This window comes from Plectropomus leopardus, chromosome 21, assembly GCF_026936395.1.
Source record: "Plectropomus leopardus strain MGB_pleo_1.0 chromosome 21, ASM2693639v1, whole genome shotgun sequence".
In the NCBI taxonomy this organism is placed as follows: domain Eukaryota; kingdom Metazoa; phylum Chordata; class Actinopteri; order Perciformes; family Serranidae; genus Plectropomus; species Plectropomus leopardus.
The window spans coordinates 27,702,693-27,728,354 of record NC_142196.1 but is presented as its reverse complement, the minus strand read 5'-3'; the positions used below and the strand labels follow the sequence as shown (position 1 = coordinate 27,728,354).

The following is a 25,662-nucleotide window of genomic DNA, read 5'->3' as shown; positions in this document are numbered from 1 at the left end:
TTCCGGACGGCTTCGAAGAGGTTCTGGACCACCATACGGCGTCTCAGGAGGGGGAAACGGTGCTCCGTCAACACTGTGTATGGTGGCGACGGGGCACTGCTGACCTCGACTCGGGACGTTGTGGATCGGTGGAAGGAATACTTCGAAGACCTCCTCAATCCCACCGACACGCCTTCCGTTGGGGAAGCAGGGCCTGGGGACCCGGGGGTGGGCTCCTCTATCTCTGGGGCTGAGGTTACCGAGGTGGTCAAAAAGCTCCTCGGTGGCAGGGCCCCGGGGGTGGACGAGGTCCGCCCGGAGTTCCTCAAGGCCCTGGATGTTGTGGGGCTGTCGTGGCTGACACGACTCTGCAACATTGCGTGGACATCGGGGGCAGTGCCCTTGGACTGGCAGACTGGGGTGGTGGTCCCTCTTTCAAGAAGGGGACCGGAGGGTGTGTTCCAACCACAGGCGGATCACACTCCTCAGCCTCCCGGGTAAGGTCTATTCGGGGGTACTAGAGAGGAGGGTCCGCCGGATAGTCGAACCCCGGATTCAGGAGGAGCAATGCGGTTTTTGCCCTGGTCGTGGAACTGTGGACCAGCTCTGGACCCTTGGCAGGATCCTTGAGGGTGCTTGGGAGTTTGCCCAACCAGTCCACATGTGCTTTGTGGACTTGGAGAAGGCATTCGACCGTGTCCCTCGGGGAGTCCTGTGGGGGGTTCTCCGGGAATATGGGGTTTCGGACTCCCTGATACGGGCTGTCCGTTCCCTGTATGACCGGTGCCGGAGCTTGGTCCGCATTGCCGGCAGTAAGTCGAACTCGTTTCCGGTGAGGGTTGGACTCCGCCAGGGCTGCCCTTTGTCACCGATTCTGTTCATAACTTTTATGGACAGAATTTCTAGGCGCAGCCAGGGTGTTGAGGGGGTCCAGTTTGGTGACCTCAGGATTAGGTCTCTGCTCTTTGCAGATGATGTGGTCCTGTTGGCTTCATCGGGCCGCGACCTTCAGCTCTCACTGGATCGGTTCGCAGCCGAGTGTGAAGCGGCTGGAATGAAAATCAGCACCTCCAAATCCGAGACCATGGTTCTCAGCCGGAAAAGGGTGGCGTGCCCCCTCCGGATCGGGGATGAAGTCCTGCCCCAAGTGGAGGAGTTTAAGTACCTTGGGGTCTTGTTCACGAGTGAGGGAAGGATGGAACGGGAGATCGACAGGCGGATCGGTGCGGCATCTGCAGTAATGCAGACTCTGCACCGGTCTGTCTTGGTGAAGAGGGAGCTGAGCCGAAAGGCAAACCTCTCGATTTACCAGTCGATCTTCGTTCCTACCCTCACCTATGGTCATGAGCTTTGGGTAGTGACCGAAAGAACAAGATCGCGGGTACAAGCGGCCGAAATGAGTTTCCTCCGTAGGGTGGCTGGGCTCTCCCTTAGAGATAGGGTGAGAAGCTCGGTCATCCGGGAGGAGCTCGGAGTAGAGCCGCTGCTCCTCCGCATTGAGAAGAGCCAGATGAGGTGGCTCGGGCATCTAATTAGGATGCCTCCAGGACGCCTCCCTGGTGAGGTGTTCAGGGCACGCCCCACGGTAGGAGGCCCTGGAAGACCCAGGACACGCTGGAGACTATGTCTCTCAGCTGGCCTGGGAACGCCTGGTCCCCTGGAAGAGCGGGATGAAGTGGCCGGGGAGGGGGCAGTCGGGGTTTCCCTGCTTAGGCTGCTGCCCCCGCGACCCGACCCCGGATAAACGGAAGAAAATGGATGGATGGATGGATGGATGGATGGATGAAAACACCATAATATAGCACGTCGAAAAAATGACCCAAAAAGCAAGGCTATAGTAAGGCAAAAATGTCAAAATTTGACCCCTCCGAAAAACGGCTGAAAAGAGTTGAAAACCACCTAAAATAGCATGCCGAAGCACACCATAGCAAAGAAAGTTGCAACAACGACCCAAAAAAAGCAAAATATAGCATGTTGAAAAAAATGACCCAAAAAGCAAGGCTATAGTAAGGCAAAAATGTCGAAATTTGACTCCTCCGAAAAAAAAGCTGAAAACAGTTGAAAACCACCGAAAATAGCATGCCGAATCATGCCATAGCAAAGAAAGTTGCAACAACGGTCAAAAACATCATAATATAGCATGTCGAAAAAAATGACCCAAAAAGCAAGGCTATAGTAAGGCAAAAATGTCAAAATTTGACCCCTCCCAAAAAAAAGCTAAAAACAGTTGAAAACCACCTAAAATAGCATGCCGAAGCACACCATAGCAAAGAAAGTTGCAACAACGGCCGAAAAAAAGCAAAATATAGCATGTTTAAAAAAATTACCCAAAAAGCAAGGCTATAGTAAGGCAAAAATGTCGAAATTTGACCCCTCCCAAAAAAAGCTAAAAACAGTTGAAAACCACCTAAAATAGCATGCCGAATCATGCCATAGCAAAGAAAGTTGCAAAAAAGGGTCAAAAACATCATAATATAGCATGTCGAAAAAAATGACCCAAAAAGCAAGGCTATAGTAAGGCAAAAATGTCGAATTTTGACCCCTCCCAAAAAAGCTAAAACAGTTGAAAACCACCTAAAATAGCATGCGAAGCACGCCATAGCAAAGAAAGTTGCAAAAAGGGTCAAAAACATCATAATATAGCATGTCGAAAAAAATGACCCAAAAAGCAAGGCTATAGTAAGGCAAAAATGTCGAAATTTGACCCCTCCCAAAAACAGCTGAAAACTGTTGAAAACCACCTAAAATAGCATGCCGAATCATGCCATAGCAAAGAAAGTTGCAACAACGGTCAAAAACATCATAATATAGCATGTCGAAAAAAATGACCCAAAAAGCAAGGCTATAGTAAGGCAAAAATGTCAAAATTTGACCCCTCCCAAAAACAGCTGAAAACTGTTGAAAACCACCTAAAATAGCATGCCGAAGCACGCCATAGCAAAGAAAGTTGCAAAAATGGCCAATAAAAGCAAAATATAGCATGTCGAAAAAAATGACCCAAAAAGCAAGGCTATAGTAAGGCAAAAATGTCGAAATTTGACCCCTCCCAAAAAAAGCTAAAAACAGTTGAAAACCACCTAAAATAGCATGCCGAATCATGCCATAGCAAAGAAAGTTGCAAAAAAGGGTCAAAAACATCATAATATAGCATGTCGAAAAAAATGACCCAAAAAGCAAGGCTATAGTAAGGCAAAAATGTCAAAATTTGACCCCTCCCAAAAACAGCTGAAAACTGTTGAAAACTACCTAAAATAGCATGCCGAATCATGCCATAGCAAAGAAAGTTGCAACAACGGTCAAAAACATCATAATATAGCATGTCGAAAAAAATGACCCAAAAAGCAAGGCTATAGTAAGGCAAAAATGTCAAAATTTGACCCCTCCCAAAAAAAGCTAAAAACAGTTGAAAACCACCTAAAATAGCATGCCGAAGCACGCCATAGCAAAGAAAGTTGCAAAAAAGGGTCAAAAAAAGCAAAATATAGCATGTTTAAAAAAATGACCCAAAAAGCAAGGCTATAGTAAGGCAAAAATGTCGAAATTTGACCCGTCCCAAAAACAGATTAAAATACTTTAAAACCACCTGAAATTGCTTTCCAAGACACGCCATGGCAAAGAAAGTTGCAAAAACGGATGAAAACACCATAATATAGCATGTCGAAAAAATGACCCAAAAAGCAAGGCTATAGTAAGGCAAAAATGTCGAAATTTGACCTGTCCCAAAAACAGCTGAAAACAGTTGAAAACCACCTAAAATTGCGTGCCAAAACACGCTTTGGCAAAGAAAGTTGCAACAACGGTCAAAAACACCATAATATAGCATGTCGAAAAAAATGACCCAAAAAGCAAGGCTATAGTAAGGCAAAAATGTCGAAATTTGACCCCTCCCAAAAAAAGCTAAAAACAGTTGAAAACCACCTAAAATAGCATGCCGAAGCACGCCATAGCAAAGAAAGTTGCAACAACGGCCGAAAAAAAGCAAAATATAGCATGTTTAAAAAAATGACCCAAAAAGCAAGGCTATAGTAAGGCAAAAATGTCGAAATTTGACCCGTCCCAAAAACAGCTGAAAACTGTTGAAAACTACCTAAAATAGCATGCCGAAGCACGCCATAGCAAAGAAAGTTGCAAAAAAGGGTCAAAAACATCATAATATAGCATGTCGAAAAAAATGACCCAAAAAGCAAGGCTATAGTAAGGCAAAAATGTCAAAATTTGACCCCTCCCAAAAACAGCTGAAAACTGTTGAAAACCACCTAAAATAGCATGCCGAAGCACACCATAGCAAAGAAAGTTGCAACAACGACCCAAAAAAAGCAAAATATAGCATGTCGAAAAAAATGACCCAAAAAGCAAGGCTATAGTAAGGCAAAAATGTCGAAATTTGACCCCTCCCAAAAAAAGCTAAAAACAGTTGAAAACCACCTAAAATAGCATGCCGAAGCATGCCATAGCAAAGAAAGTTGCAACAACGGTCAAAAACATCATAATATAGCATGTCGAAAAAAATGACCCAAAAAGCAAGGCTATAGTAAGGCAAAAATGTCAAAATTTGACCCCTCCCAAAAAAAGCTAAAAACAGTTGAAAACCACCTAAAATAGCATGCCGAATCATGCCATAGCAAAGAAAGTTTCAAAAATGGGTCAAAACACCATAAAATAGCATGTTGAAAAAGTGACCCAAAAAGCAAGGCTATAGTAAGGCAAAAATGTCGAAATTTGACCCATCCCAAAAACAGCTGAAAACTGTTGAAAACCACCTAAAATTGCGTGCCAAAACACGCTTTGGCAAAGAAAGTTGCAAAAACGGATGAAAACATCATAATATAGCATGTCGAAAAAAATGACCCAAAAAGCAAGGCTATAGTAAGGCAAAAATGTCAAAATTTGACCCGTCCCAAAAACAGATTAAAATACTTTAAAACCACCTAAAATTGCGTGCCAAGACATGCCATAGCAAAGAAAGTTGCAAAAACGGATGAAAACACCATAATATAGCATGTCGAAAAATGACCCAAAAAGCAAGGCTATAGTAAGGCAAAAATGTCGAATTTTGACCCCTCCGAAAAACAGCTGAAAACAGTTGAAAACCACCATTATTGCATGCCAAGACATGCTTTTAAGAGAAAGTGGATGAAAACCCCTCCCTGAGCTACCACCTTATCGTGGTGGAGGGGTTTTGCGTGTCCCAGTGATCCTAGGGAGCTCAGTTGTCGGGGCTTCATGCCCCTGGTAGGGTCACCATGGCAAACAGGTCCTAGGGAGGACCAGACAAAGTGTAGCTCCACAAGACCCTATGATGACATCAACTAATGGTTCAGAGTCTCCCGCCTGGACGCTGGGTCACGGGCCCCCTGAGCCAGGCCTGGGGTGGGGCCTGATGGCGGCGCCTGGTGGCCGGGCCTTACCCATGGGGCCCGGCCGGGCACAGCCCAAGAGGTGACATGGGACCTCCTTCCTGGGCTCACCACCCATAGGAGGGGGTGTAGGGGTCGGGTGCAATGTGAGCTGGGCGGCAGCCGAAGGCGGGGACCTTGGCGGTCCGATCCTCGGCTACAGAAGCTAGCTCTGGGGACGTGGAATGTCACCTCTCTGGTGGGGAAGGAGCCTGAGCTGGTGCGCGAGGTTGAGAAGTTCCGACTAGATATAGTCGGCCTCACCTCGACGCAAGATGGCTTGGGCCCGAACCAGTGGCTCCGCAGGGGCAGGTGGCAATACTATTGCCCCCGCCCGGTGCCTGTACGTTGGAGTTTACGCCGGTGAATGAGAGGGTAGCCTCCCTCCGCCTTTGGGTTGGGGGACGGATCCTGACTGTTGTTTGTGCCTATGGTCCAAACAGCAGTTCAGAGTATCCACCCTTTTTGGAGTCCTTAGAGGGGTGCTGGAGAGTGCTCCTTCTGGGGACTCCCTCGCCTGCTGGGGGACTTCAACGCTCACGTTGGCAACGACAGTGAGACCTGGAGGGGCGTGATCGGGAGGAATGGCCCCCCCGATCTGAACCCGAGTGGTGTTTTGTTATTGGACTTCTGTGCTCGCCACAGATTGTCCATCTTGAACACCATGTTCAAGCATAAGGGTGTCCATGCGCACTCGGCATCAGGACACCCTAGGCAAGAGTTCAATGATCGACTTTGTAGTCGTATCGTTGGACTTGCGGCCGTATGTCTTGAACACTCGGGTGAAGAGAGGGGCGGAGCTGTCAACCGATCACCATCTGGTGGTGAGTTGGCTCGATGGTGGGGAGGACGCCGGTCAGACCTGGCAGACCCAAAACGCCAGTGAGGGTCTGCTGGGAACGTCTGGCAGAGTCTCCGTCAGAAGGAGCTTCAACTCCCACCTCCGGAAGAGCTTGACCATGTCCCGGGGAGGCTGGGGACATTGAGTCCGAGTGGGCCGTGGTTCCGTGCCTCCATTGCTGAGGCGCCGACCGGTGCTGTGGCCGTGGTGGTTGGTGCCTGTCGGGCGGCAACACCCGAACCCGATGGTGGGACATCGGCGGTAAGGTGCCGTCGCTGAAGAAGGAGTCCTATCGGGCCTTCTTGGCCTGTGGGACTCGGAGGCAGCAGACAGGTACCGACAGGCGGAGGCGCGGCGGCGGTCGCTGAGGCGAAAAACCCGGCATGGGAGGAGTTCGGCGAGGCCATGGAAAACGACTTCCGACGGCTTCAAGAGGTTCTGGACCACCATGGGCGCCTCAGGAGGGGGAACGGTGTCCGTCAACACTGTGTATGGTGGCGACGGGGCACTGCTGACCTCGACTCGGGACGTTAATGGATCGGTGGAAGGAATACTTGAAGACCTCCTCAATCCCACGACACGCCTTCCGTTGGGAAGCAGGCCTGGGGACCCCGGGGGTGGGCTCCTCTATCTCTGGGGCTGAGGTTACCGAGGTGGTCAAAGAGCTCCTCGGTGGCAGGGCCCCGGGGGTGGACGAGGTCCGCCCGGAGTTCCTCAAGGCCCTGGATGTTGTGGGGCTGTCGTGGCTGACACGACTCTGCAACATTGCGTGGACATCGGGGGCAGTGCCCTTGGACTGGCAGACTGGGGTGGTGGTCCCTCTTTTCAAGAAGGGGACCGGAGGTGTGTTCAACTACAGGGGGATCACACCTCAGCCTCCTGGTAAGGTCTATTCGGGGCATTAGAGAGGAGGAGGGTCCGCCCGGATAGTCGAACCCCTCGGACTCAGGAGGAGCAATGCGGTTTTGCCCTGGTCGTGGAACTGTGGACCAGCTCTGGACCCTTGGCAGGATCCTTGAGGGTGCTTGGGAGTTTGCCCAACCAGTCCACATGTGCTTTGTGGACTTGGAGAAGGCATTCGACCGTGTCCCTCGGGAAGTCCTGTGGGGGTTCTCCGGGAATATGGGGTTTCGGACTCCTGATACTGGCTGTCCGTTCCTGTATGACCGGGTGCCGAGCTTGGTCCGGGCATTGCCGGCAGTAAGTCGAACTTCGTTTCCGGTGAGGGTTGGACTCCGCCAGGGCTGCCCTTTGTCACCGATTCTGTTCATAACTTTATGGACAGAATTTCTGGCGCAGCCAGGGTGTTGAGGGGGTCCAGTTTGGTGACCTCAGGATTGGGCCCTGCTCTTTGCAGATGATGTGGTCCTGTTGGCTTCATCGGGCGCCGACCTTCAGCTCTCACTGGATCGGTTCGCAGCCGAGTGTGTGAAGCGGCTGGAATGAAAATCAGCACCTCCAAATCCGAGACCATGGTTCTCAGCCGGAAAAGGGTGGCGTGCCCCCTCCGGTTCGGGGATGAAGTCCTGCCCCAAGTGGAGGAGTTTAAGTGCCTTGGGGTCTTGTTCACGAAAGTGAGGAAGGATGGAGCAGGAGATCGACAGGCGGATAGGTGCGGCATCTGCAGTAATGCAGACTCTGCACCGGTCTGTCTTGGTGAAGAGGGAATGAGCGAAGGCAAACCTCTCGACGCATTTACAGTCGATCTTCGTTCCTACCTCACCTATGGTCACGAGCTTTGGTAGTGACCAAAGAACTATACATCAAGGGTACAAGCGGCCGAAATGAGTTTCCTCCGTGGGGTGGCTGGGCTCTCCCTTAGAGATAGGTGAGAAGCTCGGTCATCCGGGAGGAGCTTCGGAGTAGAGCCGCTGCTCCTCCGCATTGAAGGAAGAGCCAGATGAGGTGGCTCGGGCATCTAATTAGGATGCCTCCAGGACGCCTCCTGGTGAGGTGTTCAGGGCACGTCCCACCGGTAGGAGGCCCTGGAAGACCCAGGACACGCTGGAGACTATGTCTCAGCTGGCCTGGGAACGCACTCTCAGGGTCCCCCGGAAGAGCTGGATGAAGTGGCTGAGAGGGCAGTCTGGGTTTCCCTGCTTAGGCTGCTGCCCCCGCGACCCGACCCCGGATAAACGGAAGAAAATGGATGGATGGATGGATGGATGAAAACACCATAATATAGCACGTCGAAAAAATGACCCAAAAAGCAAGGCTATAGTAAGGCAAAAATGTCGAAATTTGACCCCTCCCAAAAACAGCTGAAAACAGTTGAAAACCACCTAAAATAGCATGCCGAAGCACGCCATAGCAAAGAAAGTTGGAAAAAAGGGTCAAAAACATCATAATATAGCATGTCAAAAAAAATGACCCAAAAAGCAAGGCTATAGTAAGGCAAAAACGTCGAAATTTGACCCCTCCGAAAAACGGCTGAAAAGAGTTGAAAACCACCTAAAATTGCGTGCCAAAACACGCCATAGCAAAGAAAGTTGCAAAAACGGATGAAAACACCATAATATAGCATGTCGAAAAAATGACCCAAAAAGCAAGGCTATAGTAAGGCAAAAACGTCGAAATTTGACCCCTCCCAAAAACAGCTGAAAACAGTTGAAAACCACCTAAAATAGCATGCCGAAGCACACCATAGCAAAGAAAGTTGCAACAACGGCCGAAAAAAAGCAAAATATAGCATGTCGAAAAAAATGACCCAAAAAGCAAGGCTATAGTAAGGCAAAAACGTCGAAATTTGACCCCTCCGAAAAACGGCTGAAAAGAGTTGAAAACCACCTAAAATTGCGTGCCAAAACACGCCATAGCAAACAAAGTTGCAAAAACGGATGAAAACACCATAATATAGCATGTTGAAAAAATGACCCAAAAAGCAAGGCTATAGTAAGGCAAAAACGTCGAAATTTGACCCCTCCGAAAAACGGCTGAAAACTGTTGAAAACCACCTAAAATAGCATGCCGAATCATGCCATAGCAAAGAAAGTTGCAACAACGGCCGAAAAAAAGCAAAATATAGCATGTCGAAAAAATGACCCAAAAAGCAAGGCTATAGTAAGGCAAAAATGTCAAAATTTGACCCCTCCCAAAAACAGCTGAAAACAGTTGAAAACCACCTAAAATAGCATGCCGAATCATGCCATAGCAAACAAAGTTGCAAAAACGGATGAAAACACCATAATATAGCATGTTGAAAAAATGACCCAAAAAGCAAGGCTATAGTAAGGCAAAAATGTCGAAATTTGACCCCTCCCAAAAAAAGCTAAAAACAGTTGAAAACCACCTAAAATAGCATGCCGAAGCACACCATAGCAAAGAAAGTTGCAACAACGACCCAAAAAAAGCAAAATATAGCATGTTGAAAAAAATGACCCAAAAAGCAAGGCTATAGTAAGGCAAAAATGTCGAAATTTGACCCCTCCCAAAAAAAGCTAAAAACAGTTGAAAACCACCTAAAATAGCATGCCGAATCATGCCATAGCAAAGAAAGTTGCAACAACGGTCAAAAACATCATAATATAGCATGTCGAAAAAAATGACCCAAAAAGCAAGGCTATAGTAAGGCAAAAATGTCAAAATTTGACCCCTCCCAAAAACAGCTGAAAACTGTTGAAAACTACCTAAAATAGCATGCCGAAGCACGCCATAGCAAAGAAAGTTGCAAAAAAGGGTCAAAAACATCATAATATAGCATGTCGAAAAAAATGACCCAAAAAGCAAGGCTATAGTAAGGCAAAAATGTCGAAATTTGACCCCTCCCAAAAAAAGCTAAAAACAGTTGAAAACCACCTAAAATAGCATGCCGAATCATGCCATAGCAAAGAAAGTTGCAACAACGGTCAAAAACATCATAATATAGCATGTCGAAAAAAATGACCCAAAAAGCAAGGCTATAGTAAGGCAAAAATGTCAAAATTTGACCCCTCCCAAAAAAAGCTAAAAACAGTTGAAAACCACCTAAAATAGCATGCCGAAGCACGCCATAGCAAAGAAAGTTGCAACAACGGCCAAAAAAAAGCAAAATATAGCATGTTTAAAAAAATTACCCAAAAAGCAAGGCTATAGTAAGGCAAAAATGTCGAAATTTGACCCCTCCCAAAAAAAGCTAAAAACAGTTGAAAACCACCTAAAATAGCATGCCGAATCATGCCATAGCAAAGAAAGTTGCAAAACGGCCAAAAAAAAGCAAAATATAGCATGTCGAAAAAATGACCCAAAAAGCAAGGCTATAGTAAGGCAAAAATGTCAAAATTTGACCCCTCCCAAAAACAGCTGAAAACAGTTGAAAACCACCTAAAATAGCATGCCGAAGCACGCCATAGCAAAGAAAGTTGCAAAAAAGGGTCAAAAACATCATAATATAGCATGTCAAAAAAAATGACCCAAAAAGCAAGGCTATAGTAAGGCAAAAATGTCAAAATTTGACCCCTCCCAAAAAAAGCTAAAAACAGTTGAAAACCACCTAAAATAGCATGCCGAATCATGCCATAGCAAAGAAAGTTGCAACAACGGTCAAAAACATCATAATATAGCATGCTTAAAAAAATGACCCAAAAAGCAAGGCTATAGTAAGGCAAAAATGTCGAAATTTGACCCCTCCCAAAAAAAGCTAAAAACAGTTGAAAACCACCTAAAATAGCATGCCGAAGCACGCCATAGCAAAGAAAGTTGCAAAAACGGCCAATAAAAGCAAAATATAGCATGTCGAAAAAAATGACCCAAAAAGCAAGGCTATAGTAAGGCAAAAATGTCGAAATTTGACCCCTCCCAAAAACAGCTGAAAACAGTTGAAAACCACCTAAAATAGCATGCCGAAGCACGCCATAGCAAAGAAAGTTGCAAAAAAGGGTCAAAAACAGCATAATGTAGCATGTCGAAAAAAATGACCCAAAAAGCAAGGCTATAGTAAGGCAAAAATGTCAAAAAGTGGTCCGTCCCAAAAAAAGCTGAAAACAGTTGAAAACCACCTAAAATTGCGTGCCAAAACACGCCATAGCAAAGAAAGTTGCAAAAACGGATGAAAACACCATAATATAGCATGTTGAAAAAATGACCCAAAAAGCAAGGCTATAGTAAGGCAAAAATGTCAAAATTTGACCCCTCCCAAAAAAAGCTAAAAACAGTTGAAAACCACCTAAAATAGCATGCGAAGCACGCCATAGCAAAGAAAAGTTGCAAAAAGGGTCAAAAACATCATAATATAGCATGTCGAAAAAATGACCCAAAAAGCAAGGCTATAGTAAAGGCAAAAATGTCAAATTTGACCCTCCCAAAAAAAGCTAAAAACAGTTGAAAACCACCTAAAATAGCATGCCGAATCATGCCATAGCAAAGAAAGTTGCAACAACGGTCAAAAACATCATAATATAGCATGTCGAAAAAAATGACCCAAAAAGCAAGGCTATAGTAAGGCAAAAATGTCAAAAAGTGGTCCGTCCCAAAAAAAGCTGAAAACAGTTGAAAACCACCTAAAATAGCATGCCGAAGCACGCCATAGCAAAGAAAGTTGCAACAACGGCCGAAAAAAAGCAAAATATAGCATGTTTAAAAAAATTACCCAAAAAGCAAGGCTATAGTAAGGCAAAAATGTCGAAATTTGACCCCTCCCAAAAAAAGCTAAAAACAGTTGAAAACCACCTAAAATAGCATGCCGAATCATGCCATAGCAAAGAAAGTTGCAAAAACGGCCAATAAAAGCAAAATATAGCATGTCGAAAAAAATGACCCAAAAAGCAAGGCTATAGTAAGGCAAAAATGTCAAAATTTGACCCCTCCCAAAAACAGCTGAAAACAGTTGAAAACCACCTAAAATAGCATGCCGAAGCACGCCATAGCAAAGAAAGTTGCAAAAAAGGGTCAAAAACATCATAATATAGCATGTCAAAAAAAATGACCCAAAAAGCAAGGCTATAGTAAGGCAAAAATGTCAAAATTTGACCCCTCCCAAAAAAAGCTAAAAACAGTTGAAAACCACCTAAAATTGCATGCCGAATCATGCCATAGCAAAGAAAGTTGCAACAACGGTCAAAAACATCATAATATAGCATACTTAAAAAAATTACCCAAAAAGCAAGGCTATAGTAAGGCAAAAATGTCGAAATTTGACCCCTCCCAAAAAAAGCTAAAAACAGTTGAAAACCACCTAAAATAGCATGCCGAATCATGCCATAGCAAAGAAAGTTGCAACAACGGCCGAAAAAAAGCAAAATATAGCATGTCGAAAAAAATGACCCAAAAAGCAAGGCTATAGTAAGGCAAAAATGTCGAAATTTGACCCCTCCCAAAAACAGCTGAAAACAGTTGAAAACCACCTAAAATAGCATGCCGAAGCACGCCATAGCAAAGAAAGTTGCAAAAAAGGGTCAAAAACAGCATAATGTAGCATGTCGAAAAAAATGACCCAAAAAGCAAGGCTATAGTAAGGCAAAAATGTCAAAAAGTGGTCCGTCCCAAAAAAAGCTGAAAACAGTTGAAAACCACCTAAAATTGCGTGCCAAAACACGCCATAGCAAAGAAAGTTGCAAAAACGGATGAAAACACCATAATATAGCATGTCGAAAAAAATGACCCAAAAAGCAAGGCTATAGTAAAGGCAAAATGTCAAAATTTGACCCCTCCCAAAAAAGCTAAAAACAGTTGAAAACCACCTAAAATAGCATGCGAAGCACGCCATAGCAAAGAAAGTTGCAAAAAAGGGTCAAAAACATCATAATATAGCATGTCGAAAAAAATGACCCAAAAAGCAAGGCTATAGTAAGGCAAAAATGTCGAAATTTGACCCCTCCCAAAAAAAGCTAAAAACAGTTGAAAACCACCTAAAATAGCATGCCGAATCATGCCATAGCAAAGAAAGTTGCAACAACGGTCAAAAACATCATAATATAGCATGTCGAAAAAAATGACCCAAAAAGCAAGGCTATAGTAAGGCAAAAATGTCAAAAAGTGGTCAAATCCCAAAAAAGCTGAAAACAGTTGAAAACCACCTAAAATTGCGTGCCAAAACACGCCATAGCAAAGAAAGTTGCAAAAACGGATGAAAACACCATAATATAGCATGTTGAAAAAATGACCCAAAAAGCAAGGCTATAGTAAGGCAAAAATGTCAAAATTTGACCCCTCCCAAAAAAAGCTAAAAACAGTTGAAAACCACCTAAAATAGCATGCCGAATCATGCCATAGCAAAGAAAGTTGCAACAACGGTCAAAAACATCATAATATAGCATGTCGAAAAAATGACCCGAAAAGCAAGGCTATAGTAAGGCAAAAATGACAATATTTGACCTCCCAAAAAAAGCTAAAAACAGTTGAAAACCACCTAAAATAGCATGCCGAAGCACGCCATAGCAAAGAAAGTTGCAACAACGGCCGAAAAAAAGCAAAATATAGCATGTTTAAAAAAATTACCCAAAAAGCAAGGCTATAGTAAGGCAAAAATGTCGAAATTTGACCCCTCCCAAAAAAAGCTAAAAACAGTTGAAAACCACCTAAAATAGCATGCCGAATCATGCCATAGCAAAGAAAGTTGCAAAAACGGCCAATAAAAGCAAAATATAGCATGTCGAAAAAAATGACCCAAAAAGCAAGGCTATAGTAAGGCAAAAATGTCAAAATTTGACCCCTCCCAAAAACAGCTGAAAACAGTTGAAAACCACCTAAAATAGCATGCCGAAGCACGCCATAGCAAAGAAAGTTGCAAAAAAGGGTCAAAAACATCATAATATAGCATGTCAAAAAAAATGACCCAAAAAGCAAGGCTATAGTAAGGCAAAAATGTCAAAATTTGACCCCTCCCAAAAAAAGCTAAAAACAGTTGAAAACCACCTAAAATTGCATGCCAATCATGCCATAGCAAAGAAAGTTGCAACAACGGTCAAAAACATCATAATATAGCATGCTTAAAAAATGACCCAAAAAGCAAGGCTATAGTAAAGGCAAAATGTCGAAATTTGACCCCTCCCAAAAAAGCTAAAACAGTTGAAAACCACCTAAAATAGCATGCCGAATCATGCCATAGCAAAGAAAGTTGCAAAAACGGCCAATAAAAGCAAAATATAGCATGTGGAAAAAAATGACCCAAAAAGCAAGGCTATAGTAAGGCAAAAATGTCGAAATTTGACCCCTCCCAAAAACAGCTGAAAACTGTTGAAAACTACCTAAAATAGCATGCCGAAGCACGCCATAGCAAAGAAAGTTGCAAAAAAGGGTCAAAAACAGCATAATGTAGCATGTCGAAAAAAATGACCCAAAAAGCAAGGCTATAGTAAGGCAAAAATGTCAAAATGTGGTCCGTCCCAAAAAAAGCTGAAAACAGTTGAAAACCACCTAAAATTGCGTGCCAAAACGCATATAGCAAAGAAAGTTGCAAAACGGATGAAAACACCATAATATAGCATGTTGAAAAAATGACCCAAAAAGCAAAGGCTATAGTAAGGCAAAATGTCAAAATTTGACCCCTCCCAAAAAAGCTAAAACAGTTGAAAACCACCTAAAATAGCATGCCGAATCATGCCATAGCAAAGAAAGTTGCAACAACGGTCAAAAACATCATAATATAGCATGTCGAAAAAAATGACCCAAAAAGCAAGGCTATAGTAAGGCAAAAATGTCAAAATTTGACCCCTCCCAAAAAAAGCTAAAAACAGTTGAAAACCACCTAAAATAGCATGCCGAAGCACGCCATAGCAAAGAAAGTTGCAAAAAAGGGTCAAAAACATAATATAGCATGTCAAAAAAAATGACCCAAAAAGCAAGGCTATAGTAAGGCAAAAATGTCAAAAGTGGTCCGTCCCAAAAAAGCTGAAAACAGTTGAAAACCACCTAAAATTGCGTGCCAAGACACGCCATAGCAAAGAAAGTTGCAAAAACGGATGAAAACACCATAATATAGCATGTCGAAAAAAATGACCCAAAAAGCAAGGCTATAGTAAGGCAAAAATGTCAAAATGTGGTCCGTCCCAAAAACAGCTGAAAAGAGTTGAAAACCACCTAAAATTGCGTGCGAAGCACGCCATAGCAAAAGAAAGTTGCAAAACGGCCAATAAAAGCAAAATATAGCATGTCGAAAAAAATGACCCAAAAAGCAAGGCTATAGTAAAGCAAAAATGTCAAAATTTGACCCCTCCCAAAAAAAAGCTAAAAACAGTTGAAAACCACCTAAAATAGCATGCCGAAGCACGCCATAGCAAAGAAAGTTGCAAAAAAGGGTCAAAAACATCATAATATAGCATGTCAAAAAAAATGACCCAAAAAGCAAGGCTATAGTAAGGCAAAATGTCAAAATTTGACCCTCCCAAAAACAGCTGAAAACTGTTGAAAACTACCTAAAATAGCATGCCGAAGCACGCCATAGCAAAGAAAGTTGCAAAAAAGGGTCAAAAACATCATAATATAGCATGTCGAAAAAAATGACCCAAAAAGCAAGGCTATAGTAAGGCAAAAATGTCAAAATTTGACCCCTCCCAAAAAAAGCTAAAAACAGTTGAAAACCACCTAAAATAGCATGCCGAATCATGCCATAGCAAAGAAAGTTGCAACAACGGTCAAAAACATCATAATATAGCATGTCGAAAAAAATGACCCAAAAAGCAAGGCTATAGTAAGGCAAAAATGTCAAAATTTGACCCCTCCTAAAAACAGCTGAAAACTGTTGAAAACTACCTAAAATAGCATGCCGAAGCACGCCATAGCAAAGAAAGTTGCAAAAAAGGGTCAAAAACATCATAATATAGCATGTCGAAAAAAATGACCCAAAAAGCAAGGCTATAGTAAAGGCAAAATGCCAAAATTTGACCCCTCCCAAAAAAAGCTAAAAACAGTTGAAAACCACCTAAAATAGCATGCCGAAGCACGCCATAGCAAAGAAAGTTGCAAAAAAGGGTCAAAAACATAATATAGCATGTCAAAAAAAATGACCCAAAAAGCAAGGCTATAGTAAGGCAAAAATGTCAAAAAGTGGTCCGTCCCAAAAAAAGCTGAAAACAGTTGAAAACCACCTAAAATTGCGTGCCAAAACACGCCATAGCAAAGAAAGTTGCAAAAACGGATGAAAACACCATAATATAGCATGTCGAAAAAATGACCCAAAAAGCAAGGCTATAGTAAGGCAAAAATGTCAAAATGTGACCCCTCCCAAAAACAGCTGAAAACTGTTGAAAACTACCTAAAATAGCATGCCGAAGCACGCCATAGCAAAGAAAGTTGCAAAAACGGCCAATAAAAGCAAAATATAGCATGTCGAAAAAAATGACCCAAAAAGCAAGGCTATAGTAAGGCAAAAATGTCAAAATTTGACCCCTCCCAAAAAAAGCTAAAAACAGTTGAAAACCACCTAAAATAGCATGCCGAAGCACGCCATAGCAAAGAAAGTTGCAAAAAAGGGTCAAAAACATCATAATATAGCATGTCAAAAAAAATGACCCAAAAAGCAAGGCTATAGTAAGGCAAAAATGTCAAAATTTGACCCCTCCCAAAAACAGCTGAAAACTGTTGAAAACTACCTAAAATAGCATGCCGAAGCACGCCATAGCAAAGAAAGTTGCAAAAAAGGGTCAAAAACATCATAATATAGCATGTCGAAAAAAATGACCCAAAAAGCAAGGCTATAGTAAGGCAAAAATGTCGAAATTTGACCCCTCCCAAAAACAGCTAAAAACAGTTGAAAACCACCTAAAATAGCATGCCGAATCATGCCATAGCAAAGAAAGTTGCAACAACGGTCAAAAACATCATAATATAGCATGTCGAAAAAAATGACCCAAAAAGCAAGGCTATAGTAAGGCAAAAATGTCAAAATTTGACCCCTCCCAAAAACAGCTGAAAACTGTTGAAAACTACCTAAAATAGCATGCCGAAGCACGCCATAGCAAAGAAAGTTGCAAAAAAGGGTCAAAAACATCATAATATAGCATGTCGAAAAAAATGACCCAAAAAGCAAGGCTATAGTAAGGCAAAAATGTCGAAATTTGACCCCTCCCAAAAAAAGCTAAAAACAGTTGAAAACCACCTAAAATAGCATGCCGAATCATGCCATAGCAAAGAAAGTTGCAACAACGGTCAAAAACATCATAATATAGCATGTCGAAAAAAATGACCCAAAAAGCAAGGCTATAGTAAGGCAAAAATGTCAAAATTTGACCCCTCCCAAAAACAGCTGAAAACTGTTGAAAACTACCTAAAATAGCATGCCGAAGCACGCCATAGCAAAGAAAGTTGCAAAAAAGGGTCAAAAACATCATAATATAGCATGTCAAAAAAAATGACCCAAAAAGCAAGGCTATAGTAAGGCAAAAATGTCAAAATTTGACCCCTCCGAAAAACGGCTGAAAAGAGTTGAAAACCACCTAAAATAGCGTGCCAAGACATGTCTTGGCGAAGAAAGTTGCAAAAACGGATGAAAACAGCATAATGTAGCATGTCGAAAAAAATGACCCAAAAAGCAAGGCTATAGTAAGGCAAAAATGTCAAAATTTGACCCCTCCCAAAAAAAGCTAAAAACAGTTGAAAACCACCTAAAATAGCATGCCGAAGCACGCCATAGCAAAGAAAGTTGCAAAAAAGGGTCAAAAACATCATAATATAGCATGTCAAAAAAAATGACCCAAAAAGCAAGGCTATAGTAAGGCAAAAACGTCGAAATTTGACCCCTCCGAAAAACGGCTGAAAAGAGTTGAAAACCACCTAAAATTGCGTGCCAAAACACGCCATAGCAAACAAAGTTGCAAAAACGGATGAAAACACCATAATATAGCATGTTGAAAAAATGACCCAAAAAGCAAGGCTATAGTAAGGCAAAAATGTCAAAATTTGACCCCTCCCAAAAACAGCTGAAAACTGTTGAAAACTACCTAAAATAGCATGCCGAAGCACGCCATAGCAAAGAAAGTTGCAAAAAAGGGTCAAAAACATCATAATATAGCATGTCGAAAAAAATGACCCAAAAAGCAAGGCTATAGTAAAGGCAAAATGTCAAAATTTGACCCTCCCAAAAAAGCTGAAAACAGTTGAAAACCACCTAAAATAGCATGCCGAATCATGCCATAGCAAAGAAAGTTGCAACAACGGTCAAAAACATCATAATATAGCATGTCGAAAAAAATGACCCAAAAAGCAAGGCTATAGTAAGGCAAAAATGTCAAAATTTGACCCTTCCAAAAACAGCTGAAAACTGTTGAAAACCACCTAAAATAGCATGCGAAGCACGCCATAGCAAAGAAAGTTGCAAAAAAGGGTCAAAAACATCATAATATAGCATGTCAAAAAAAATGACCCAAAAAGCAAGGCTATAGTAAGGCAAAAATGTCGAAATTTGACCCCTCCCAAAAAAAGCTAAAAACAGTTGAAAACCACCTAAAATAGCATGCCGAATCATGCCATAGCAAAGAAAGTTGCAACAACGGTCAAAAACATCATAATATAGCATGTCGAAAAAAATGACCCAAAAAGCAAGGCTATAGTAAGGCAAAAATGTCAAAATTTGACCCCTCCCAAAAAAAGCTAAAAACAGTTGAAAACCACCTAAAATAGCATGCCGAAGCACGCCATAGCAAAGAAAGTTGCAAAAAAGGGTCAAAAACATAATATAGCATGTCAAAAAAAATGACCCAAAAAGCAAGGCTATAGTAAGGCAAAAATGTCAAAAAGTGGTCCGTCCCAAAAAAAGCTGAAAACAGTTGAAAACCACCTAAAATTGCGTGCCAAAACACGCCATAGCAAAGAAAGTTGCAAAAACGGATGAAAACACCATAATATAGCATGTTGAAAAAATGACCCAAAAAGCAAGGCTATAGTAAGGCAAAAATGTCAAAATGTGACCCTCCCAAAAACAGCTGAAAACTGTTGAAAACTACCTAAAATAGCATGCCAAGACACGCCATAGCAAAGAAAGTTGCAAAAACGGCCAATAAAAGCAAAATATAGCATGTCGAAAAAAATGACCCAAAAAGCAAGGCTATAGTAAGGCAAAAATGTCAAAATTTGACCCCTCCCAAAAAAAGCTAAAAACAGTTGAAAACCACCTAAAATAGCATGCCGAAGCACGCCATAGCAAAGAAAGTTGCAAAAAAGGGTCAAAAACATCATAATATAGCATGTCGAAAAAAATGACCCAAAAAGCAAGGCTATAGTAAGGCAAAAATGTCAAAATTTGACCCCTCCCAAAAACAGCTGAAAACTGTTGAAAACTACCTAAAATAGCATGCCGAAGCACGCCATAGCAAAGAAAGTTGCAAAAAAGGGTCAAAAACATCATAATATAGCATGTCGAAAAAAATGACCCAAAAAGCAAGGCTATAGTAAGGCAAAAATGTCGAAATTTGACCCCTCCCAAAAAAAGCTAAAAACAGTTGAAAACCACCTAAAATAGCATGCCGAATCATGCCATAGCAAAGAAAGTTGCAACAACGGTCAAAAACATCATAATATAGCATGTCGAAAAAAATGACCCAAAAAGCAAGGCTATAGTAAGGCAAAAATGTCAAAATTTGACCCCTCCCAAAAACAGCTGAAAACAGTTGAAAACTACCTAAAATAGCATGCCGAAGCACGCCATAGCAAAGAAAGTTGCAAAAAATGGTCAAAAACATCATAATATAGCATGTCGAAAAAATGACCCAAAAAGCAAGGCTATAGTAAGGCAAAAATGTCGAAATTTGACCCCTCCCAAAAAAAGCTAAAAACAGTTGAAAACCACCTAAAATAGCATGCCGAATCATGCCATAGCAAAGAAAGTTGCAACAACGGTCAAAAACATCATAATATAGCATGTCGAAAAAAATGACCCAAAAAGCAAGGCTATAGTAAGGCAAAAATGTCAAAATTTGACCCCTCCCAAAAAAAGCTAAAAACAGTTGAAAACCACCTAAAATAGCATGCCGAATCATGCCATAGCAAAGAAAGTTGCAAAAACGGCCAATAAAAGCAAAATATAGCATGTCGAAAAAAATGACCCAAAAAGCAAGGCTATAGTAAGGCAAAAATGTCAAAATTTGACTCCTCCGAAAAACAGCTGAAAACAGTTGAAAACCACCTAAAATTGCGTGCCAAGACATGCCATTGCAAAGAAAGTTGCGAAAACGGATGAAAACACCATAATATAGCATGTCGAAAAAAATGACCCAAAAAGCAAGGCTATAGTAAGGCAAAAATGTCGAAATTTGACCCCTCCCAAAAAAAGCTAAAAACAGTTGAAAACCACCTAAAATAGCATGCCGAAGCACGCCATAGCAAAGAAAGTTGCAAAAAAGGGTCAAAAACATCATAATATAGCATGTCAAAAAAAATGACCCAAAAAGCAAGGCTATAGTAAGGCAAAAATGTCAAAATTTGACCCCTCCCAAAAACAGCTGAAAACAGTTGAAAACCACCTAAAATTGCGTGCCAAAACACGCTTTGGCAAAGAAAGTTGCAAACATGGATGAAAACACCATAATATAGCATGTCGAAAAAAATGACCCAAAAAGCAAGGCTATAGTAAGGCAAAAATGTCGAAATTTGACCCCTCCCAAAAAAAGCTAAAAACAGTTGAAAACCACCTAAAATAGCATGCCGAATCATGCCATAGCAAAGAAAGTTGCAACAACGGTCAAAAACATCATAATATAGCATGTCGAAAAAAATGACCCAAAAAGCAAGGCTATAGTAAGGCAAAAATGTCAAAATTTGACCCCTCCCAAAAACAGCTGAAAACTGTTGAAAACCACCTAAAATAGCATGCCGAAGCACGCCATAGCAAAGAAAGTTGCAACAACGGCCGAAAAAAAGCAAAATATAGCATGTTGAAAAAAATGACCCAAAAAGCAAGGCTATAGTAAGGCAAAAATGTCGAAATTTGACCCGTCCCAAAAACAGATTAAAATACTTTAAAACCACCTAAAATTGCGTGCCAAGACATGCCATTGCATAGAAAGTTGCGAAATCGGATGAAAACACCATAATATAGCATGTCGAAAAAATGACCCGAAAAGCAAGGCTATAGTAAGGCAAAAATGTCGAAATTTGACTCCTCCGAAAAACAGCTGAAAACAGTTGAAAACCACCTAAAATTGCGTGCCAAGACACGCCATAGCAAAGAAAGTTGCAAAAACGGATGAAAACATCATAATATAGCATGTCGAAAAAATGACCCAAAAAGCAAGGCTATAGTAAGGCAAAAATGTCGAAATTTGACCCCTCCGAAAAACGGCTGAAAACAGTTGAAAACCACCTTCGACATTCTAAAATATGATTTTTTGGCGTTTCTTGGCCTTTATTTCCACGTTGTATGCTATAACGCGTCTACAAGCTCTAAGAAGACGTTTTTAGCCATTTCTTTGACGGGTCAAAATTTGCCATTTTTGGCCAGACTATAGTATTGGTGGTTTCACCGGTTTTTGACATCATAAATCATGATTGTTTCGGCCTTTATTTCGACTTTGTATACTATGACACGTGTCCACAAGGTAAAATGATACAGTGAATGATTCTTTTCTTTTTCAGCCGTTTGTCTGATGACAGAAGCAGCAGTCGGGAGTTACCTGCAGGTCGGCAGGTTGTGTCTCATCTCACACTGGCCATGCTCACAGAACTGGGCATAGTCTTCGGGACAGGGGACAGGATGGTCCAAAAATCCCTCCCCCTCCCCAGGCTTGGATACAGCTGGAAAAAGACCAAACAACTTGTATGACGAAAGCCAGATTGAAAATACTTCATTCAAACTGCACTTAGAGGGTCTTACCATAGATGTCTGGTTTGTTCTTCATGTTCTCATCCTTCCGACTTTTATCTGAAACACAGATGAAGAAAGATCTCGTCATTATCTTTGTGTGGGATTACTATCATTCAGTGTTATGAGAAATCCATGTAAACTTGTAATAAAGATGATCAAATGTCCCTCGCTTTTGTCCCTTCTTAAGCCTCTGTAAATGATTGTTTTTGAAGAAATCGATGTATTTACCAAATATATACAGGAAAAGGAGCCCGCTGGACACAAGAAATGCACCAACGAAGTAGAAAAGGTAGGAGAATTAATGATTTTGAAAAAAATGACCAAAAACACCAATAGTAAAGTATGACCAACTATGTCAAATTTTGACCCGTCCAAGAAATGACTGAATACCTCTTATTATATCTTGTAGAGACACGTCATAGAATACAAAGTGGAAATGAAGGCCAAAAACAGCCAAAAACACCATAATATAGCATGTCGAAAAAATGACCCAAAAAGCAAGGCTATAGTAAGGCAAAAATGTCAAAATTTCACCCATCCCAAAAACAGCTGAAAACAGTTGAAAACCACCTAAAATTGCGTGCCAACACATGCCATTGCATAGAAAGTTGCAAAAACGGATGAAAACACCATAATGTAGAATGTCGAAAAAATGACCCAAAAAGCAAGGCTATAGTAAGGCAAAAATGTCGAAATTTGACCCGTCCCAAAGACAGATTAAAATACTTTAAAACCACCTAAAATTGCATGCCAAGACACGCCATAGCAAAGAACTTTGCAAAACACTGCAAAAAACACCATAATGTAACGTTGAAAAAATGACCCAAAAATCAAGGCTATAGTAAGGCAAAAATGTCAAAATGTGACCCGTCTCAAAAACACCTTAAAACACCTGAGAACCACCTAAAATGGCGTGCCAAGACACGCCTTGGCGAAGAAAGTTGCAAAAATGTCAAAAACACCATAATGTAGCATATCGAAAAAGACCCAAAATCCAAGGCTATAGTAAGGCAAAAATGTCGAAATTTGACCCGTCCCAAAAACAGCTGAAAACAGTTGAAAACCACCTAAAATAGCGTGCCAAGACACGCTTTGGCGAAGAAATTTGCAAAAACGGATGAAAACACCATAATGTAGCATGTCAAAAAAATGACCCAAAAAGCAAGGCTATAGTAAGGCAAAAATGTCGAAATTTCACCCGTCCCAAAAACAGCTGAAAACACTTAAAAACCACCTAAAATAGCGTGCCAACACATGCCATTGCATAGAAAGTTGCAAAAACGGATGAAAACACCATGATGTAGCATGTCGAAAAAATGACCCAAAAAGCAAGGCTATAGTAAGGCAAAAATGTCAAAATGTGACCCGTCTCAAAAACACTTCAAAACACCTGAAAACCACCTAAAATAGCGTGCCAAGACACGCCTTGGCGAAGAAAGTTGCAAAAACGGCCAAAAACACCATAATGTAGCATATCGAACAAATGACCCAAAATCCAAGGCTATAGTAAGGCAAAAATGTCGAAATTTCACCCGTCCCAAAAACAGCTGAAAACAGTTGAAAACCACCTAAAATTGCGTGCCAACACATGCCATTGCATAGAAAGTTGCAAAAACGGATGAAAACACCATAATGTAGCATGTCGAAAAAATGACCCAAAAAGCAAGGCTATAGTAAGGCAAAAATGTCAAAATTTGACCCGTCCCAAAAAATGCTGAAAAACGTTGAAAACCACCTATAATTGCGTGCCAAGACACGCCTTGGCGAAGAAAGTTGCAAAAACGGCCAAAAACACCATAATGTAGCATATCGAACAAATGACCCAAAATCCAAGGCTATAGTAAGGCAAAAATGTCGAAATTTCACCCGTCCCAAAAACAGCTGAAAACAGTTGAAAACCACCTAAAATTGCGTGCCAACACATGCCATTGCATAGAAAGTTGCAAAAACGGATGAAAACACCATAATGTAGAATGTCGAAAAAATGACCCAAAAAGCAAGGCTATAGTAAGGCAAAAATGTCGAAATTTGACCCGTCCCAAAGACAGATTAAAATACTTTAAAACCACCTAAAATTGCATGCCAAGACACGCCATAGCAAAGAAAGTTGCAAAAACGGCCAAAAACACCATAATGTAATGTCGAAAAAATGACCCAAAAAGCAAGGCTATAGTAAGGCAAAAATGTCGAAATTTCACCCGTCCCAAAAACAGCTGAAAACAGTTGAAAACCACCTAAAATTGCGTGCCAACACATGCCATTGCATAGAAAGTTGCAAAAACGGATGAAAACACCATAATGTAGAATGTCGAAAAAATGACCCAAAAAGCAAGGCTATAGTAAGGCAAAAATGTCGAAATTTGACCCCTCCCAAAAACAGCTGAAAACAGTTGAAAACCACCTAAAATAGCATGCCAAGACACGCCATAGCAAAGAAAGTTGCAAAAACGGATGAAAACACCATAATATAGCATGTCGAAAAAATGACCCAAAAAGCAAGGCTATAGTAAGGCAAAAATGTCGAAATTTGACCCCTCCCAAAAACAGCTGAAAACACTTAAAAACCACCTAAAATAGCGTGCCAACACATGCCATTGCATAGAAAGTTGCAAAAACGGATGAAAACACCATAATGTAGAATGTCGAAAAAATGACCCAAAAAGCAAGGCTATAGTAAGGCAAAAATGTCGAAATTTCACCCGTCCCAAAAACAGCTGAAAACAGTTGAAAACCACCTAAAATTGCGTGCCAACACATGCCATTGCATAGAAAGTTGCAAAAACGGATGAAAACACCATAATGTAGCATGTCGAAAAAATGACCCAAAAAGCAAGGCTATAGTAAGGCAAAAATGTCAAATTATGACCCGTCCAAAAAAATGCTGAAAAACATTGAAAACCACCTATAATGGCGTGCCAAGACACGCCTTGGCGAAGAAAGTTGCACAAACGGCCAAAAACACCATAATGTAGCATATTGAAAAAATGACCCAAAATTCAAGGCTATAGTAAGGCAAAAATGTCAAAATTTGACCCGTCCCAAAAACAGCTGAAAACAGTTGAAAACCACCTGAAATAGGGTGACAAGACACGCCATAGCAAAGAAAGTTGCAAAAACGGATGAAAACACCATAATATAGCATGTCGAAAAAATGACCCAAAAAGCAAGGCTATAGTAAGGCAAAAATGTCGAAATTTCACCCGTCCCAAAAACAGCTGAAAACAGTTGAAAACCACCTAAAATTGCGTGCCAACACATGCCATTGCATAGAAAGTTGCGAAAACGGATGAAAACACCATAATGTAGAATGTCGAAAAAATGATCCAAAAAGCAAGGCTATAGTAAGGCAAAAATGTCGAAATTTGACCCCTCCCAAAAACAGATTAAAATACTTTAAAACCACCTAAAATTGCGTGCCAAGACACGCCATAGCGAAGAAATTTGCAAAAACGGCCAAAAACACCATAATGTAGCATGTCGAAAAAATGACCCAAAAAGCAAGGCTATAGTAAGGCAAAAATGTCGAAATTTGACCCGTCCCAAAACCACCTGAAAACCACCTAAAATGGCGTGCCAAGACACGCCTTGGCGAAGAAAGTTGCAAAAACGGATGAAAACACCATAATATAGCATGTCAAAAAAATGACCCAAAATCCAAGGCTATAGTAAGGCAAAAATGTCAAAATTTGACCCCTCCCAAAAACAGCTGAAAACAGTTGAAAACCACCTGAAATAGGGTG

At 41.6% G+C, this 25,662-nt stretch overlaps 1 protein-coding gene across 1 annotated transcript in view; it reads right to left on the bottom strand.

Annotated features, from left to right (window-relative positions):
• Positions 1–25,662, bottom strand: part of LOC121938953 (tomoregulin-1-like) — a 44,080-nt gene that overhangs the window by 6,521 nt on the left and 11,897 nt on the right. Inside the window, exons 7-8 of the mRNA XM_088071730.1 lie at positions 21,932–21,979; positions 21,732–21,852 (exon numbers count right to left, since the gene is read on the bottom strand). Of these exons, the coding sequence (XP_087927856.1) occupies positions 21,732–21,852; positions 21,932–21,979 (169 nt within the window). The remainder of the gene's footprint in view (positions 1–21,731; positions 21,853–21,931; positions 21,980–25,662) is intronic.